Source organism: Argopecten irradians, chromosome 7, assembly GCF_041381155.1.
Source record: "Argopecten irradians isolate NY chromosome 7, Ai_NY, whole genome shotgun sequence".
In the NCBI taxonomy this organism is placed as follows: domain Eukaryota; kingdom Metazoa; phylum Mollusca; class Bivalvia; order Pectinida; family Pectinidae; genus Argopecten; species Argopecten irradians.
In genome coordinates, this window is record NC_091140.1 from 9,758,346 (window position 1) to 9,776,968 (window position 18,623).

The 18,623-nt window shown below is 32.6% G+C and overlaps 1 protein-coding gene and 1 non-coding gene across 3 annotated transcripts; both read left to right on the plus strand.

Annotated features, from left to right (window-relative positions):
* Positions 1-1,096: 1,096 nt before the first annotated feature.
* Positions 1,097-15,373, plus strand: LOC138327501 (uncharacterized). Of its 2 annotated transcripts, none has more exons than XM_069273633.1 (8): positions 1,097-1,276; positions 8,646-9,292; positions 9,675-9,873; positions 10,063-10,254; positions 10,369-10,641; positions 11,880-11,952; positions 12,482-12,684; positions 12,932-15,373. In XM_069273633.1, the coding sequence occupies exons 2-8, from the start codon at positions 8,831-8,833 to the stop codon at positions 13,405-13,407; spliced, it is 1,878 nt and encodes a 625-aa protein (XP_069129734.1). In that variant the 5' UTR covers positions 1,097-1,276; positions 8,646-8,830; the 3' UTR covers positions 13,408-15,373. The 2 variants fall into 2 exon arrangements, with proteins under 2 accessions (XP_069129734.1, XP_069129735.1); XM_069273634.1 differs by lacking the exon at positions 1,097-1,276 and adding an exon at positions 7,536-7,893.
* Positions 15,374-18,441: 3,068 nt separating this feature from the next.
* Positions 18,442-18,560, plus strand: LOC138328594 (5S ribosomal RNA). The gene has a single exon (XR_011209229.1). It is a non-coding gene; the product is annotated as a 5S ribosomal RNA (ribosomal RNA).
* The last annotated feature ends 63 nt before the right edge of the window (positions 18,561-18,623 follow it).

Consider the following 18,623-nt stretch of genomic DNA (forward strand, 5'->3'; position numbering starts at 1 on the left):
ACCGGTTACAAGGTATGTTTTAGCCGGCGTAAGGCACAGTTTGTATAATATTTAGCTAGTATGACTGAAGGCCAAGCCATTGAGTGGAAAACGTGAATTTTATAGAAATTACGGAGCCGATTTTTTTGTTTGTGTTTTATACATATATTTACACTCTATCTTTCGCCCCAACAACCGGTTGTGTTTCAGTAACACGTATTCCGTTTTTGGTCAGCTGATTATACTGGAAGCTGGTAGGGTCAAGATGGTAGGGAGTGTTTATTATTTGAACACCACCCAAGAATATACATTTGTAATTGTTTACCAAAAAATTGAAAAAAAATGTCAAAAAATACCCAGTATTGTTGATGCTTGAAATGGAGTTAGAACAACATAAGATCGATCGCAACAATCACCGTATTATTAAAAGGAATGTAAAAAATAAATCAGTCAGGTAAGATAAATAAAATTGCTTTGTCTCTTCCATCTTCCAAGTCTTTTGACCGTTTGTGAACTAGAGCAATATCATTGAGCTTCTAACGGATAAAGTTTATCCGAATCATTTTAATAAGTTTCAAATTATAAACTAGATTTCTTATACATACATAACAATTTCTCTTAGAATATATATATATAACAATATTCAAAAAACGAAAAAAAAACTAAGATTTCTCGCATTCTATTTGTAAAATAATGATCAAATGAATCACAAGATAATGACAGCATTGTATCAAAAACCACTCCAACGTATAATGGATTGCATGGATTTGATATCAAAGTTTATGCAAAACATGTAAATGTAGATGAAACTTGATGACGATGACAACAGGTAAAGGTTTAATTCAGACTTTGTATCACACACCGTATATAGATTAGTTAAAGTTCAGCGATTCTTATGGGGGGGAATCTAGACTCCGTAGCAAGGGCGAAACCTTTTTTTTTTTTTTTTTTTTTTTGCATATTTATATACAAATGTATAAGATTATTTAAATAAAATTTCACCGCAATCATTCTTCCTGCGTCAAGTACCTCTTGACTGATATTCAGTGTGTATATATACACACGAAGACTAAAGTGACAGGTATCGGCTTCGTTGACTTACCTGTATAGAGGTTTTGACGCATAATCTATTTTTAAACATTTTGGAAATCTCCGATTTAATACAGGGGTCAAATGAGCTAAACATATTGTTAGTCCAAGTAGATTTTCTATACCCAAGGAAACATCACCACGGAGTTGGTCAACTGTGAATTCGTTGGATAAGTTAAATTGCAAAGGATAAGAACATATACAGAAGGTAACGTATGATACACCAAGTATCTTACAATTGCTTTAAGTCTCATTGTGTTATTTGACAGAATAAACGAACGTTTTAATAACTAATTATCAATAATCCTGTTTACTTTATCTTGTTTTTATTGGAAAAAAAGCTGAAACTAAGTCTTAGCTGTGATACAGATGATATCGGTGATCTTTGCATTAAAGCATTTCCTCATTTGTGAGAAATTATTTGATTTATGATTCCAATTTAAGTAGTTCAAGAAAATGTTACGTCCTTGACGATGCACACTCACAGGCATAAGAAATCCGTATAAAAACTTATATAACAACAATAGCTAAAACTGTATTGTTACTGCCTCAGTCTTCATCCGTACTATGATAACATTTGTGATTACTGAAGTAAGTGATCCGTTTGTTTATGCGAGTAGGATACTTAGCTATAGGGTACCACGTTCAGTTTAAAACGCTATTAAAGTGTTTAGTGGCAGATAACAAAGCAAACAGACGTCATATACCGTTACATGGAGACTATCGGTTTATATAGAGGAAATGGAAATATGAATAAGATAATTCAGTTTTATGTTCTCTTGAGAGTAATATCACTGTGCTCTGCTAATGCCAATGAATTCCTGTTTTATATAAGCGTCTATTTTAATTATTCTTATATTCGTTTTGTTTGTGATTATCGTTTTTACATTAGAATATATTATATTTACTACACAATATTTAATATTCCATTCTATTTTTTTTATTATATATCATATAAGATCTTAATGAGTGTTTGTTTCATATGATCTTTTATTTAACTAGTCTAAGGTGTTTTCATTTTTGTAAGCAATGACGAACAAAATTCAACCTACGAGTCAAGTTTTAGCAGAATGTAATTACTGATGAATTGTAATTAAACAGAGGTTGGGGCAAAGGTTTAAGATAGATAATATACGATGATATAGGAGTTTTAGTCGGATTCTTCATAAAATTTAGCTTTTCTCTTCGACGGTATCAATTATGTCTTTTAGAAGCTTCAGACTATCTAATTGTTATGGGTACCTTTGTTGTAAAATTTACCCAAACATTCTTTAAATGATAAAATGTTCTTGTTTTGGTATATAACATTACTTTTTCTTATGTTCAATTTGTGTTTGATTTGCATACTAATGTAAAAAATGTTTACACACTTACAACAAATCCATGGTTATTTCGTAGTAATTTTCATTCTTCGTTAATGTCCCTATAATATACCTATATAATATGTGTATAACGAACATATAACAAAGTACTTTTGTTTGTCCTCAAAGGTTCGTTATAACAGTGTTTTACCTATTATGTACATGTACTATACATGCTTATATGGTAACTATTCATGATGTGTATCATTCTTCCTTAGCGTATTTTAACATTTATATCACCTGTATTACTACATAACTCTGTTTTAATATTCTTTGAAGGAGAAATTATGATTATTGGAAGGAAGAGGTGTTTTTAGAAGTTCCTACGCTGTTTAAACCTACAGAAATGCCTTAATATTACATGATCGTTTTTTTAACCAAAATATAACTACATACACGTAAAATCTAATAATACGTCTATGATATTGATTTTGATATTTACATACCATCAGATTTGCCAAGTAACGTTATCATTTTTACAAACCATATCACGTATCCGAACTCCTGGTACTTATGTCTGGGTGTAATTTGATACCACCATTTCAGCGTAAGCAGATGTACCTCTTTATACCCATATAGATACATGTATACCCAGTGGGACGAATGCATAATCTTATAAGGCGAACAACTTCTAACTGATATGGTATTAAATACGGTAGATGATTTTGTATGTTTAGATAGTAATACATGTGTAATACTCTATTTTTGCGAGATGTCATTTTTGTAGAATTTTTAAGTGTAGCACAATTGTTTTTGAAGTAAAAATAGCTATATATAATCACAATGGCTTCAATTATTATGACAAAATGGTCACAAAAATAGTTATTTTCTTTTGACGTTTTCATGGATGTTTATTTTGTTGAGTAGAATAGACATATTTGCACCATCACCCCCGTGATGTGATGGGGCTCGGGTGTGTCGGATCAACACCAGTGGTATTTATATGTACACAAAAGTGATATGATCTCCATAATTTGCCTACCATTTCATTACACCTGTCAGTATTTATGACATTTTTAAGTGACACGTGCACAGAATCTGATATGTAAAGTGGCTTTGTTATCATATTTAACAAAAATGACTCATTTGTGAACTACTCTTAGTGTGAAATCAGCGACAGCCCTGGGCTATTGAAATTCTGTTTAAGAAGTCATAGTGAACTAGATCACCGCTAAATAAAGACATAGATTTTTAAGACTTGCTAGATAGACGACATGATAGATTAGTTTGCAATTTTTTAACTACATGAGCTGGTAAATATTTCTGTACCAAATATTCAACAAATAAATAAATTACTTATGCATATGCAGCATTAGAATATTTCATTCCTGTAACATTACTCAGGCAATAATTTGGTTTTCAATACGCATGGATATTATTACTATAATATCTACATTATAACCCTTCTATAATGATTTGAATACCAATTAGTATCACACGTTACACAGATATAATTGCACCTTACAGAGAGAGATGAGTCATTCTATTTGGTAGATGCAGTGAATGAAATAATTTTAATGTTTCATGAATGATACCGCATTTATCAGCGCGTGTTGAGAGCAATATTTTAATAGAAAGTCACTGAAGCGGAAATTAAAAAGATCTAAAGATGGTGTTTACACATTCAACACAACTATAGGATAATTGTGCATTATCAGAGTTACCTGTGTAAATCGGTTAGTTTGACATTGTCAAAATAATATCAATGATATGGAAAGGTTGATTTTGAAGTAAATAAACGTGTATGCAGTGATTTATTTAAAAAATATATCACCTTACATCCAATTCAATACTACATGTAGATTTTAATATTGAGAAATGAAATTTAAAACCTGAAGTGCTTTCGTTTTTTATTTTACTTAATTATTTATAGTTTCAGCATTACAATAAATAATATAGCATTTACATTAAAACAATTTTTAAAAAATAGATATGTCTATGGAGAAATCATTGGAGATTAATAAAATAGTTTATTAAATATAGTTTGTAAAATTCAGCTTTAAGTCTTACTATCGCACTTTGAAAAGACGTACTGTATATCGGTCAAAACATTTCCTCGGTTGTGTAATAATTGGGAATCAAGGGAAGAGAAATATTGTGAATAATCAAAAACACAGTGTTACCAGCATCATGTAAGGTGTTTCTGACAATTTACATAAATTTTGATTTTTTTTTCTATATGGGATTTGAATATCAAAAGAAAACGTATTTGTCTAATTTTCTGTATTGAGCAAGTTATTGTTATTATGCTGGCCATTTGTTATAATTCCCTTTTTCAGAAAGCCTTACAAAAATTCAGGAATCTTAAGTCATTTAAATATATTTTTTAATAAATTCCAATTTCCTTTTCATGTTTGAAATTCTTTAATTGGATATCAGCTCGTTTAATACCAGTTATTTGATATGTTAACACAAATTTTGGGATACTATTTTTTCTTCATTAATCTATCGAAAACCATAAGGTTTGATGAATTAAGCCGTGAAAATCGTTCAAATGGCTTCAGATGCCTTATAAACGTTAGTTTCAACATCGAGATTATGTACTGTAAAATTGTTGTTTTTTATACCTTAATATGTATGTTTAGATGAAACTTTTCTGCAGAAATCACTTTACAGTTACTAATAACACTGTAAAAATTTGAAATGGAATTAAAGACCACAATTTGGCTTCATGGTCTGACCGTAGGTTCTCGTTTCGCTTCACCATAGATGTACAGTTACTGATTTTAGGCAGAACTGCTCAAAATCATTGTCTGCTATTATTTGTAATTGTAAAATTAAATCCAATGCATTCAAAGTACTGTAATTTTCAAAATATTGGTAACTTAAATGTATAAACGTCATTTAATATTATAGTCTTATGTAAAACATTAGTGTTGGTTACAGAAAGTTGTCATGTTATTGTTAATGAGGTGATAATGGCTAATTAGGTCTTATTTTATTCAACTTGTCCTTTTTAAAGGAAATCCGACCTATTTCATCATTTGTTAATTTACATTTGAATTCTATAAATATTATGATTACCTGATGTAGATCACACCACTCTGCTAATACACCTAAAGGTGAACTCTATTTGTCTAGTATAGATTATGAAAGCTGGGAATTTCCATAGGACGATTGGGTTTGAGCATGTGACCTCCTTCATATCAGTCTTCCTACCAGTAGCCTTTGGGCAGTATAAATTAGGACAGACTAATAACATGGAACTTGAAATATATTAAATAAAGTTTCGTTAACATAAACCAGCAGTCTCAATACCGTCTCAAATCATATATGATATACTTTTTAGTATTTTACATGAGAAAACTACTAAGAAATACCCATAGTCACTCAAATAAGAATGTTTTATTTACCCGAGTAGTTAAAGCTGACAAATTAAAACCATTCGTGCTCTCTTACCTTTAACTCTTCAACTTTAGACCAAGGGTTCTAAGGTATAATGATCTATTTGACAGCTACTAGTCTTTAATCGGTATTGTTTAGTGCTCGTTCCCCGATTTTCTTTCTTTCCAACTAAAAACGCGATATGTTATTAAAATATTCTAACTGTAAATAAGATGTACGTTAAACTTAAAATCAAACCAAGCTAAAGTTTATTCAGACTCTTAATAAAAAATTATGACTGATTTTTATCGTAATGACCATTATATTAATGAAGGATACACTTTTGGATATCTGCTGGTTACGAGTTCGAAACCCAATAAGGGCAGTTACCAGGTCACCGTTTGTTGCTGATATTTATCCGACTCACTTGTTATCGGAGAGATCACAGCGGTTAATGGGACGAATAGAATAAATTACAATTTATGTAAATTAACTCTGGATTCTAGTTTTGCCATGTTGAGTCAGTTTTGAAGTGAAATTACAATTTTCATACTTGTTTTATATTCTATATTTAGATATTCAAAGTTGACACGTATAGTCAAGTATGGCGGATTTACACAGCTCTTTTGTGAGGATGGAGGGGATACTAGTAATATAATTGTCTTGGGTATACTTTTAATGACAATAATTTGTTCCTTTTACAACCAAAATATATAACGATGAATTGATCGCAGAGCAGCTGAAATAACTAACAATACGGTAATCCCAAAAGTCTTTTTTGAATAGGCGGAGTTGCTATTCAATAAATGGCCTTAGCACTAGAAATTTCATTTGTATAACATTAGTTGTGATTTCACTGATCAAGCAATTATTGCATTGAGCTATTTAAAGATATCACTTACAGAAATAGAATTACTGGTAATTTTACATTAAACAATATCATTTTACATACGGGTAGATATACAAATAGTGGGAAAGCCGAACAGATGACCACGTTATCAATATTATGATCGATCTGTTTTATAGAATCACTTATAGAAATAAAACTTATTAATCATATGATAATAAAACGTGCTGGATTTGTCAACTGTATAAATTTCCATTGTTATTTATACATAAATGCCGTTTTAATTGCTATTAAGCTCCTAGTCTACATATATATTGTATAAATTAAACTAATATAGCGATTTCGATCAATCATCTCAGCAGTTTTCTTCAGTATAGATAGACAAATTGGCGCCAAGTAATCTTCACCGCCACCACCCACACCGACCTTTCAGTGATGCAAGGGTTTATGACAGTTGTGTTTCAAAATTCAATAAGGCGTTTAAGTGAGTAAACACTTGCCAGCTGTTTCCGAGCATGGACAAATCGTTACCTTCCCCCTTCCATTATGGGAGTTAGGGTTTAGGCACCCCGCTCTGCAGCAAAATATTCCTTTTGTTATGGGGCATTTTACATCATTTGTAATTCGTAAGTCCCCCAAGAATTTGTTTATCTTATAATCTTATACAATTGACTCTCTTCAGTACATGGCTTGGCTTACACATTTTCACACTAGCTACAATCACATAACTATTAATTAAGAATAGAATAGATATTAAGTCTAAGTATCTGTAGGCCAGGTCATTTGCTGGAGAGTCAACACCACAGCTGTTATATCCCCTCAGCCCAAAATGTAAGTTTTGAATAAATGTTATTAGTTTTGTACAGTACATTTTGCTTTTGAGTCGTTTGTTCATAAATAAGGGTTTAGATTAAGACCTTATATATCCATGTATTTGTATAATCTTATACAAATTGACAGTTTATAATATCTACATGGCATAATTGCTTGATTGACAGGGAACAAGGAAACGTCTTCTACCCCGGTTTAATCACATGCCGTGCTATTTTCAGAACAGGAAAGACCAAAAGAACACAGTGCACATGTTCTTACATCGATGTCGAAAACAGAAATGGGCAATCCGTTTAAGTCAGTCAATCGTGCGAATTATTCAGTGAAATATATTTACCTTGAACTAGTTTGGCATGAGGTTTAAATTCTATATAAAGGTATTATATCAGTCACTAACATTTGGTTTGCACTATCTTCCATTTGTTTGCCAACAAACTACTGTTCAGGTTTTTGTATTAACACGTAAGTTCTTAATGTTTTCATTTGGTTTTTACATGTAGCTACTAAAAAACTTTTAAATGATATGTATCTTTAAATATTATATCATTAACAATTTTATTTATCTATTCTTATTTTCATCTACGTCTTTATTAGAATTAACAAGGTAATTTAAAAGATAAGCGAAGGTTTGGTTCTTGTACTCTTAAGATCTGGGGTTAGATTTGGAGATCTTGTAGTTGTGCATTAACAGTGTCCTTTCAAACTCGTTGTACGATTTTTGTCTCTGAATTTATTATGCTCTTATAGCGTTTATATTAACCTTTACAAAATCAATGTATTAGTATTAGTGTTTGTCGTGATCAAGGTATGTCTAAGATTAAAATTCTTCTGGGGAAACCAGAAGGGAGGGGAGACTGTTTCAATACATTTATAAATTTATCTAACTCGGTTATCCGGTGTCTAATTGTCAATAACATATAAAATAACATTTACCACTTTAGATCATAACAACTAATGTAAGTTGAATTATTTTCGAGTGCGAATTATAAATCACGGAGAAAAAATCAAGTACAAGTAAAACAGAGCATTTTACCTGTAAGTCACGACATTGAATAATCGTGAAAATGGCATTGGCAAAATATCGCACATGAAAAAAAAAATGATGGTTTACTTAAGTTGTTAAGATCTAGATTGGCCATTGCTACTTCATATGTTAATATATTCGTGTTAATGTCTGATTTCACAAAGTAGCATCCTTTTATTTTTATGTTTAGGAACACAAAAGGTCCTTTTGTCTGAGAGAAAGAACAGAATTACTATTTCCATGCTGTATCACTGTCTCGTGACATAAATGACATTTACAAGTTCACAGTCATATATATGTTTGAGAAGAATTTCCTGGGAAGGGTTTCTTCTCCCATGGTATTGAATGCCTTACAATTGACATGGTAAAATAAACATGAAAGGCTTTAAAAGTTTGTTGTGTGGAGTAGATAGAGAAGATGACGACTCAGAACCCCAAAACAAACCTGTTAAAAAGGGAAAGAAGAACAAAACGGATAAGGGTAAAGAACAAACTATTCCGAAGACTTTGAATGTGTCCTCGGAGAGCTTAGCGTCGTTATCTGATGGCGATACAGAGAGTCATCTGATAGACCGCATTCCAGACCCTGCTCTTAGGGAGCTCTTTCGAAAGTTGCAAAATGAGAGACTCCAAGAAGAAAAGAAACGGCAATCCAGAGACCTGCTATTGAGGAATGACCTGGAGATAGAGATTAGATTACTGGAGAAGGCTATGGAAGATAAAGATGAAGAAATCACCAATCTTAAAGGAGCATTACTCGACATGAGGGAGGCATACGAGTCATCCAAAAAGGAGACAAATTCAGCATTGGATGAAATCAATCGCTTAGAGGCAATCGTATGTATATGTCTTCCATACTCCTCTTTACTTCTGCAGGTCAAAACAATGTTTTCTTATAACGATTCCACTGTTACAGAACCGAATGAAAGGTATATGCAATATTAACTCGAAATTATTAGCATTTTAGAAGTCAGTCACTATTTGAATCAATCGTAACAGTAGAATACGATTGTAACAAACACAGATACAGCGAACTCATAGTTATAACGAAGTAATTTCTATTCTCGCCAGGGTTCATGTAACATATATGTACTATGTATTTCTTAATATTTATTATTTATTGTTATATCGATTACTTCTTTGTCTCCTAAACACATAGTAACTACACGGAGTAACTACAAGTCCTGTTATTGTAATAGAGACTTTGTATCTCTAACAGCTGAACAGTTTCCAAGACAAGCGCTACGAACCACAATACCGAGACGATTCCGAATGTGGTAAGGTTGTGGAAGCATTTGGGACGCTAGTGGTTCAGCTTCCCAAAGACGAGATTGGAACGACATCAAAGCTCTCTCAGAAGGAGGAGAATGCTGTAAAAGAAGTCAAAGATGCTATGCGCTTAGTTGAAAAGTTTATAGGTAAGGTTTAAAAACTCTTGAAATAATTTAAACATTGTATACTATTTACCTTTACAAATTGACACTGACTTTCAACGTTGAAAATTTGTACTTGTCAAAAACTTTGAAAATCTGTAGTTTACACTCGGCGATTTGTTTTTGCTTAAGTACATGTTTTATCAATTTTCATTTTGAATTATTGAAATAAAGGGCCAAGGTGGCAGGAATTCGCCCGTGAGATAAACCTACCTTCGGAAATCATTGAGTTCAACGAGATGTCGCCAGATCAGAGAAAAACGGAAATCTACTGGAGAATTATGTATGAATGGCAGAAAAAGGAAGATGTTACCGTCACAAAAATTATCACAGTCTGTCAAAACCTCGGTATCGATATCTACTCAGGTAACTATGTTTTAAATAATTCATGCGCATTAGAATAGAGAGGATCTGCCACGAGTGTGTCATAATTAGGAATTAACAACAAGTTGTGTACAAATACATTGTACTTTGTTACAGATAAGCCGATGTCAGGTCAACACAAACGCGCTTTGGACAGGAACCGTGAGAACATTCTTAAGGACATTGAACCTAAATGTACACTGAATCGTATGCTCAAGTATTTGCCGATACCAACCAGTCTCCAGGATTACGTAACATCTTCAGAGATTAGACATAGAATGGCGGAAAGGCTATTGGACATGCTGCCAGTTTTAGGGGACGAGGCATTCCTGGTTTTCTATATTTCACTGGAAAACATAGGGCAGGACTTCCTAGCAGATCTTCTTATAGGTACATGTAAGGCATATCTTCAGATACAATTTATTACAAGTCAAAGATCAAGCTGACGAGAATTATTGTTGAGTTAGTGAATATAGCAGCTATTATGTATGGTAAGGACCCATTTTTGACCCCATTTCCACAGTTTTAAAACTAAGTTTAAAGAAAAAAACTGTTGTATTAGAAATCTTTTCTACATGGCTACATTAAAAGACAAAGATAAGATTTTTTTTAATTAAAAAAGGACCTTTTTATAGTGTTTTCTTAGAAACAATAGAGCAAATCTTTAACAGTATTAATTTTAATTTAGATATGCAGACCCCTATAAAGTTTGTTCAATGATTCCTTGTTCTAATAGAAACTAGATTAGTTGGTTTTACACAATACTGTGATATGCCAGAAAAGCCCACTGTAGTGAAATGTATGTGAAACATTCAAACTCGCTTACTGTCCACCATTACACATAGTGGTCGGATGTCTTGTATGCTGAACCCTGACCCTTCAATGTGTGGTAAAGATTTTTTTGTCTAGAACTTCTCAAATCGCTCTTACAGTTATGTGTTTACATATTAGATGCATGTTCTTATCTAAAAAATAATTCCTTCAACTCCTCAGTGGTTGTGCATTGCCTTTATTTAATGTGCGTGTCTTTGGCTCGGGTATAGGTTTAGCGTACATGTTGTCCCTGCTTAATCGTATTGATCAACGATTTGGAATTTCAACAATAACAATAAAAATACTTAAAAGTATCGTGGAATTTGTCAATATTTCTTATTAAATCTTTCATAAGGAATGTAGAACAATACTTTTATGTCATATTTTGCTTCGTGGTTATGTAACAGAATTAGCCTCACTGAATTGTTCCTTTATATGAAAAGCCTATTTACAGAAAAAGTAGAAATTAGCTAAAAGTCTATTTTTATTCCATAAAAGGAATCTCCACAATGTTTTAAAACGATTTTGACGCGAAAAAAATGCAGATCTTTTATATTCAACATATCACTATATGCAAAATATGGTCATTATTGACAGAATGTTGATATTCACATAATTTCCCATTACTATTTAGTACATCTGCAATGATACACAACTATATATTATCATAATAAGGATGTACTCGATATTTGAAATTCAACAATTTAATCACTAAATTACAGACTTGAATCAGTTTGACGGATTTTGGAGCCAAGGCGGACACAAATCATACATAGTCTTTGACGATTATTTTACTAAAATTGTTTTGTTTACAGAGAAACCGATGCCAGAAGAACATAAAATCATTCTTCGCAAATTCGAAGGTGCTGTTGCTAAATATACATTTTTGTAAGTAAAACCTAATACTAAATAATCAGTTATTTCATTGATTTTCATTATAATCACTGGAAATGATCTTTATTTGAGATAATTATTAAAAAAGTATAGCCAAAATTATGTGCCTTGATACCTTTACATGAATCATTTAGTAACTCAACTACATTAATTATATAAAATATTTAGACCATTCACTGATATTGTCTTTATACCCACTTGATAGGCAACTTTATGTAAATTAATTAGCTATGATCGTTCTCCGCTACAGTGATCTTGATTAATTATCTATGACCGTTCTTCGCTACAGTGATGTTAATCAATTATCTATGACCGTTCTTCGCTACAGTGATGTTGATTAATTATCTATGACCGTTCTTCGCTACAGTGATGTTAATTAATTATCTATGACCGTTCTTCGCTACAGTGATGTTAATTAATTATCTATGACCGTTCTTCGCTACAGTGATGTTAATTAATTATCTATGACCGTTCTTCGCTACAGTGATGTTAATTAATTATCTATGACCGTTCTTCGCTACAGTGATGGCCACCGTATAGCGTCATGCATTGCGAGGCGCCTGCCACAGTGTATGCAGCGTTACCTTCTGGAACACAACAACAGCAGTACCGAGAAGATGAAACGCCTGTTAGAAATACTACCTTGTCTGGGACACGAAGCAATGGATATCCTCATCAAGACCATATACGACACTGGGTGTAAAGATCTCGCCTCTCTCCTCAGAGGTAAGATATGGCTAATAGTGTTTTACGGCCTATATACAACTAGTCGTTCAGGGCAGCATCTCTTAATGAATTGTTGTAGTGAGTGATGGTTTGTTTTGGGAGTCTGTAGTATGTTCATGTAGTGTACTTTTTAATAATTGAACATTTAGAACAAGCTAGCGTGAACTACCGTAATCGGCTTTTGTTTATTTATATAGCAATGCAACAGGCGACTTTCTTATCTTATACCGTCTTATTTTCTAACTAGGCAAAGTTGGAGAAGTAGAGAGGCAACTCAAGAAGATAAAAGTCTCGGAGGAAAAGGCGCTGAAAAAGGAGGTTTCTACACAGATATCGCCAGACGATGTGTGTGTTCTCACTGAAGAAACCAAAGCCCCCCTGACAGGCCACCGCCGGACCGCCTACGCTAGGCCTAACTCTCCTAACACTAGGCCTGACTCTCCTAACACTAGGCCTGACTCTCCTAACGCTAGGCTTGACTCTCCTAACACTAGGCCTGACTCTCCTAACACTAGCGACATTGCAGGGGACGAGGAACTTCTCTGGAAGGACGATTATTACGCTAGTGAAATGCTGACGAAGGAGATGGAAGCCAATGCGGCCATGACAGACATGAGTATTGAACAGATAGTAGATATGGATTATACAAGCTCCGAACCAGTGAAGATTCTAAAATGTTTGGATAGATACCAGGTACTATACAGACAGAATAGGGTTGAGTAAATTAAAGTTAGTAGAGCGGAGGTATGTTAACAAAACGCAGTATATATAAATACAATTAATTCATTACAAACAAAGCTTTTACAATTGTACAAGTAATGGCGTAAACGTGTATTGCTTTTTGCAGTAAGTTTAGTGAATGACAAATGTAGTTTATTTGACAATTTGTAATAAAACGGTTTATGTTGTTTGTATAGTTTGGTGACTATGATATTACAATGAAATATCGAAATATGCAACTTGTACGGCCATACATGGAAACTGTCTTCCAAAACAGAAATTATAAGTTTACATGTTATTGTTTTTAGTGAAAAGCTATTTAATTATTTAGTTAAAATGTTTCTAAATATCAAACTATGCAAAGTAAATAGGTTTTTTTTATCTCTCAATGTTTATATTAACCTCTAATAATGGTTGATATTCCTAAACAAGAACTGTTATATATCATTGATCAACGTTCATTTTGTTCTTACCTGTCAAGGGTACTGTTAACATCTACATGTAAATACATGTTAAATCAATGTGTTTATCATTGTACATGTATGTACATAGCCCGCTAGAGCTGCCTGTAATTAATTTCATCGTGACTTTGTAAATACAGGAATTCACGAGAATATACACAATCATGTAGAAGGTTAGCATTATAAGTCTTCAGAAATTGCGATAAATCGTCAATATATGGATTTTACTGTATTAGATTTTTTTAGCTTTTGCCTTCTAATTTATTTTACGGAAAACTCATTATATAGGCAGCTTTATCGGTATATATTTTACATAAAACAGTAAATATTTCAAACAGTAGTGATTTGATAATCAGAAAATAATTACAACGTATATGAATATCTATATGTCAATTTTCCCATTTGTGGTTGTAAAATATCTATCAAATGTGAAGATCCAAGGGGTACATATGTTGTTGGTATTAACATCTGTCTCAAAAAGTAGAAAGGAAGAGTTTTCAAAGATCTCGCACAATATTGACAAGTACTATCTGTCTCAACATGAGAATGAAAATGTTGACAATTTTATCGTTACTTACATGAAATGTATACCCTAGTGCTCATTCAGTGCCCTCCAAAATTTCTGTTACCCTTGCCTTTTCAATATATTGAATACCAAACAATGCCAATGTTATTTTAATTGAAATGAATTTCTTATTATCAATTTGTAACAATAATTGGCTATTTGATAGATTAATACAGTATCTCTTGTAACATTATCTCTCTTTTCATTAAGTTTGACGAAAACATCAAACAAAAACAGGTTTATATCCCAAATTATTTGTCAAAGCTAATTAACATGTAGAATTTCGAATGTGTAATACATGTTTTGAAGTACAATTAAATGTATGAATGGAATCACGGTACAATAGTATATTCATATTCTTCTAAAAATTCCCTTGGTGTAGAGATTTAGTATACATATATAGGGTACAAAATGTATACATATTTAGGACATTGTTCATTTGCTGATTTATGCCGAAATGTCATATCATTTAATTTATGAATTTTGCTGAAGTGTGTTCGCATGAAATGGGAATGTTACATAGCTTGATTTAACATTCATCATCATTTCCATTAAGTAGAGTTTTCGTTTTCGTATTTATTTCGATTTAGTTGCCTTTTTGTAAAGCTCTACGTACAATGAAATTTTAATGAACTGTACTTGTTAAATCCTAGCATAATATTGGGCTACAACGCATTCACGATGCTTGTAAAAAGCTTAAAAGTAGCTTAATGAGTTTGCTTAAGGATTTGTTTATATGTCAAAACTGTAGGAAAATATCCTGACATTCAATGTTTGTGAACAATTCAGTTTGCTTTAGGATTAGTATTTTGTGTCAACCTTGTAGGAAGATATCTTGCCATGCAAAGTTATCTCCCTTTTAATGATTGTTGTTTAATTGTTTACTGTTGTTATTGTATAATGAGTTCCTATATTCTATAGGGAAATAAACTATATTTTTATATTATGATTTTAGCTGTTTCTTATGCCATAACATTTTTGTATTGTTCATCGGAATATATAATGATAAAATGAAATGACGTATAAACAAATAAATTATGTTTGTTATAAAAAGATGAATTTACCAGTTGTTATTCTCAATTAGTTTTCTTTGCATTCAACATATTTAAAATATTAATACATTGTCAGTTAATCATTGAACAATTATCATAGAATTTCTCACATATCAACAACAAAGTCATGTGTTTGATATACCGAGTTATTATATAGTGTAATTATATATATAATTAGATGTATAGATTTGTTCTCTTTTTCTTTCTATAAATCGTTACATATCCTTATTTTAACTGACATTAACTTCATTTAGAATATACCGACTTATTTATCTGTTATACTAAGTACTGTAGTAGTACCTGTATATAGTTTCTGTATAGAACTAAAAGAACACAAATACATAATAAAATATATATTTATATTAAAAAATAAAATAAAAAAATATACAGCGTCAGTGGCTCTTATGGGGTTGAGCCCACAAAGATTCAATGATAGTCGAAATTTGGTATATCCAAAGCGAAGTAACCACTTGACTATAAGCCAATACAATAAATGTACGGCAACTTTATCTATATAACCTTAGTCAGGTAAACTATAAATAGAAATGACGCATCGATTTATATATTATATATTGGTGGAAGGGAATAACTCTAAATGATGTATATCCTCACGATATGATAACACAAAGAGGTCATAGTCCAGGACTGTCAAAATTTTAAATGGCTATCGGCCTTTGAGCAAATTGAAAAGACGCAGATAGAGATTAAAGAGAAATTCAGAAATCGTAAAAACATCTCAAATCAAAGGAAGTAAGGCAGTCGACCCGGTCTCATTGAGGGTGAAAATGCTACTCCAATAGGGACGAATGTTAATTTACAAATAACGTTTTGGAAATACTCATTCAGCGGTTTGAACCGCTTTCAATGGGAAAATAAGTAAGAAAGTTAGAATGTAAAAACAAAGATAAACACTAGTCAATGTTGTTGCCAAAGGGCATGTCTCAAAACACACCTTACACAACTAGGAACACATGGAAATATATATACGCGTGAAACCATATGAAATGCCAACCAGACTTATGTAAATTACTTCTGGTTATTGAGAACAACTTGAAAATGGAAACATCATCGTAATTCATGCTCTGGGACGACGTAATTTAAAAAGATATCTCACAAACTGTATGCTGCCTATCAGTAGTTTGGATCCAACATGTAATGAAAAACAACATAGATGGTGACATACAACTGAAACTTTAGAAAGACCGTCTGTGATACTGTAAACTACGTATACATGAACACACGTTTTTCGTACCAAAGCATACAAAGGAAATTAACCACAGGCCAAAGCGTAGCCTACACATCATGTATGTAGAACAAATTATGAGAAATACCTAAAACTTATTTTGATTGTCAAAGTCCAAGATGGTCAATTGTCAACTATGTTGTTTTCTGATAATATCTGATAATAATAGGCATAAATAAGGACCAAGGAACCAAGATGGAACTTTGAGGAGAAAAACAAGAACATCTAGTGCTAGACACTTATCGGTTTTGATAACACGAAAGACGATTTAAATAACCATTTGTTGAATGTAGTAAAATAAAACTTGAGAGTTATTTAATGAAACATATCTGCTACAACAACTAGCATGCCTGAACAAACTAGAGTAAACACGTACACCTTGTATAACGCCTTATTTTTATTGGATTAGTCCGCACTTCGTTTGCTGAATTTTCATAATAAAAATCAACTGTCAAATAATGAGAGATTTTAGTATATGTTATCATTGTACTGCAATCAGCATTGCTTTAATCAACATCTTAACAATATTACAAAATGTAGCTTATGTCATTAACTATTTATACAATTTAAAGGAAAATGCACAATGAACAATATTATTCGGTTATTGCATAATGCAACGTCTGACATGCCAAACTGACTGCAAACACTTTAAACAGTTGTAATTCGTGATAGTGTACTGCCACTTTTGGTACAGTAGATATTCATAAACTTGAAAGCCTTTCTATAACATCCCGATGATCAAGACTAGTGTAGAGTCCATTCATATAAATGCTTTTACATAGAACACAATGTTAAAGTTGGTTAAAGTTAATATTATTAAAACAGCTGAATTATTTAGTCATTGTGTTCTAACTTAAGTCTGAGTTTTCATATAACATTAGAGAGAAGAAGAAGTTTCACCATGATTATCATAAAATGATTGTTCTACTTACAACTTATTTTTCATTAGTTGTTGATGTTTAAGCAATGGCTAATTGGCAAGTAGTGGACACTGTCAATTTACGGTAATGGTGTTGACTCGAAATTATAGGTAGGTAGTGGGCTTTTTTATTTGTTGGACCAATTATCTGTTTTGATGACCTTTGCTTTCGAACAGACGCTTAAGGGGGAACTTCCAGTGGAATGGAGTTGAAAGGGAGCAATATGTTACGGTGCAAGGTACAGTTCTTACCCCTTGAACAATCATGTGTCACCTCGTATACAGGAATATCGCTGTTGGGGACATTATTCACCACATAGGGTGCCTGTTCCTATTCATTATTCATATCTAAATGTGTCCACTCCATATCCAAATGTGTCCACTCCATATCCAAATGTATCCACTCCATATCCAAATGTATCCACTCCATATCCAAATGTATCCACTCCATATCCAAATGTTTGATTTATTAACGTCCTATTAACAGCTAGCACGCACATTTTACTCGTACAGGTACATGTATGTGCTACCTGTATACTATATGTGATGTACGTACTGCATGTATAGCGCAGTTCAGGGTCGGGCCAGTTTAATTTGAACGTCTCCGCTTCATCTTTGATACTCTTGGTATAGTTTGATTTGACATGATACTAGTAGAAATCACGGCAATCCAATCGCTCGGCCCCTGTCCACTGTACAGGGTGTGACAGGGTGCCGTCATTGCCGCGCGGCCCTACGCCGGATGTGCTCATATGTAGGAGCACATGTATAAGTACGGAAAGTTTTAGCTGTCTGATGTCTACGGCCATATCACGTTGAAAACACCGGTTCTCGTCCGATCACCGAAGTTAAGCAACGTCGAGCCTGGTTAGTACTTGGATGGGTGACCGCCTGGGAATACCAGGTGTCGTAGACTTTTTCTTTTCTTTTTCAATTTCTTTTTCTTTTCTGTAACTTTTAAGACAATTATATCATTATT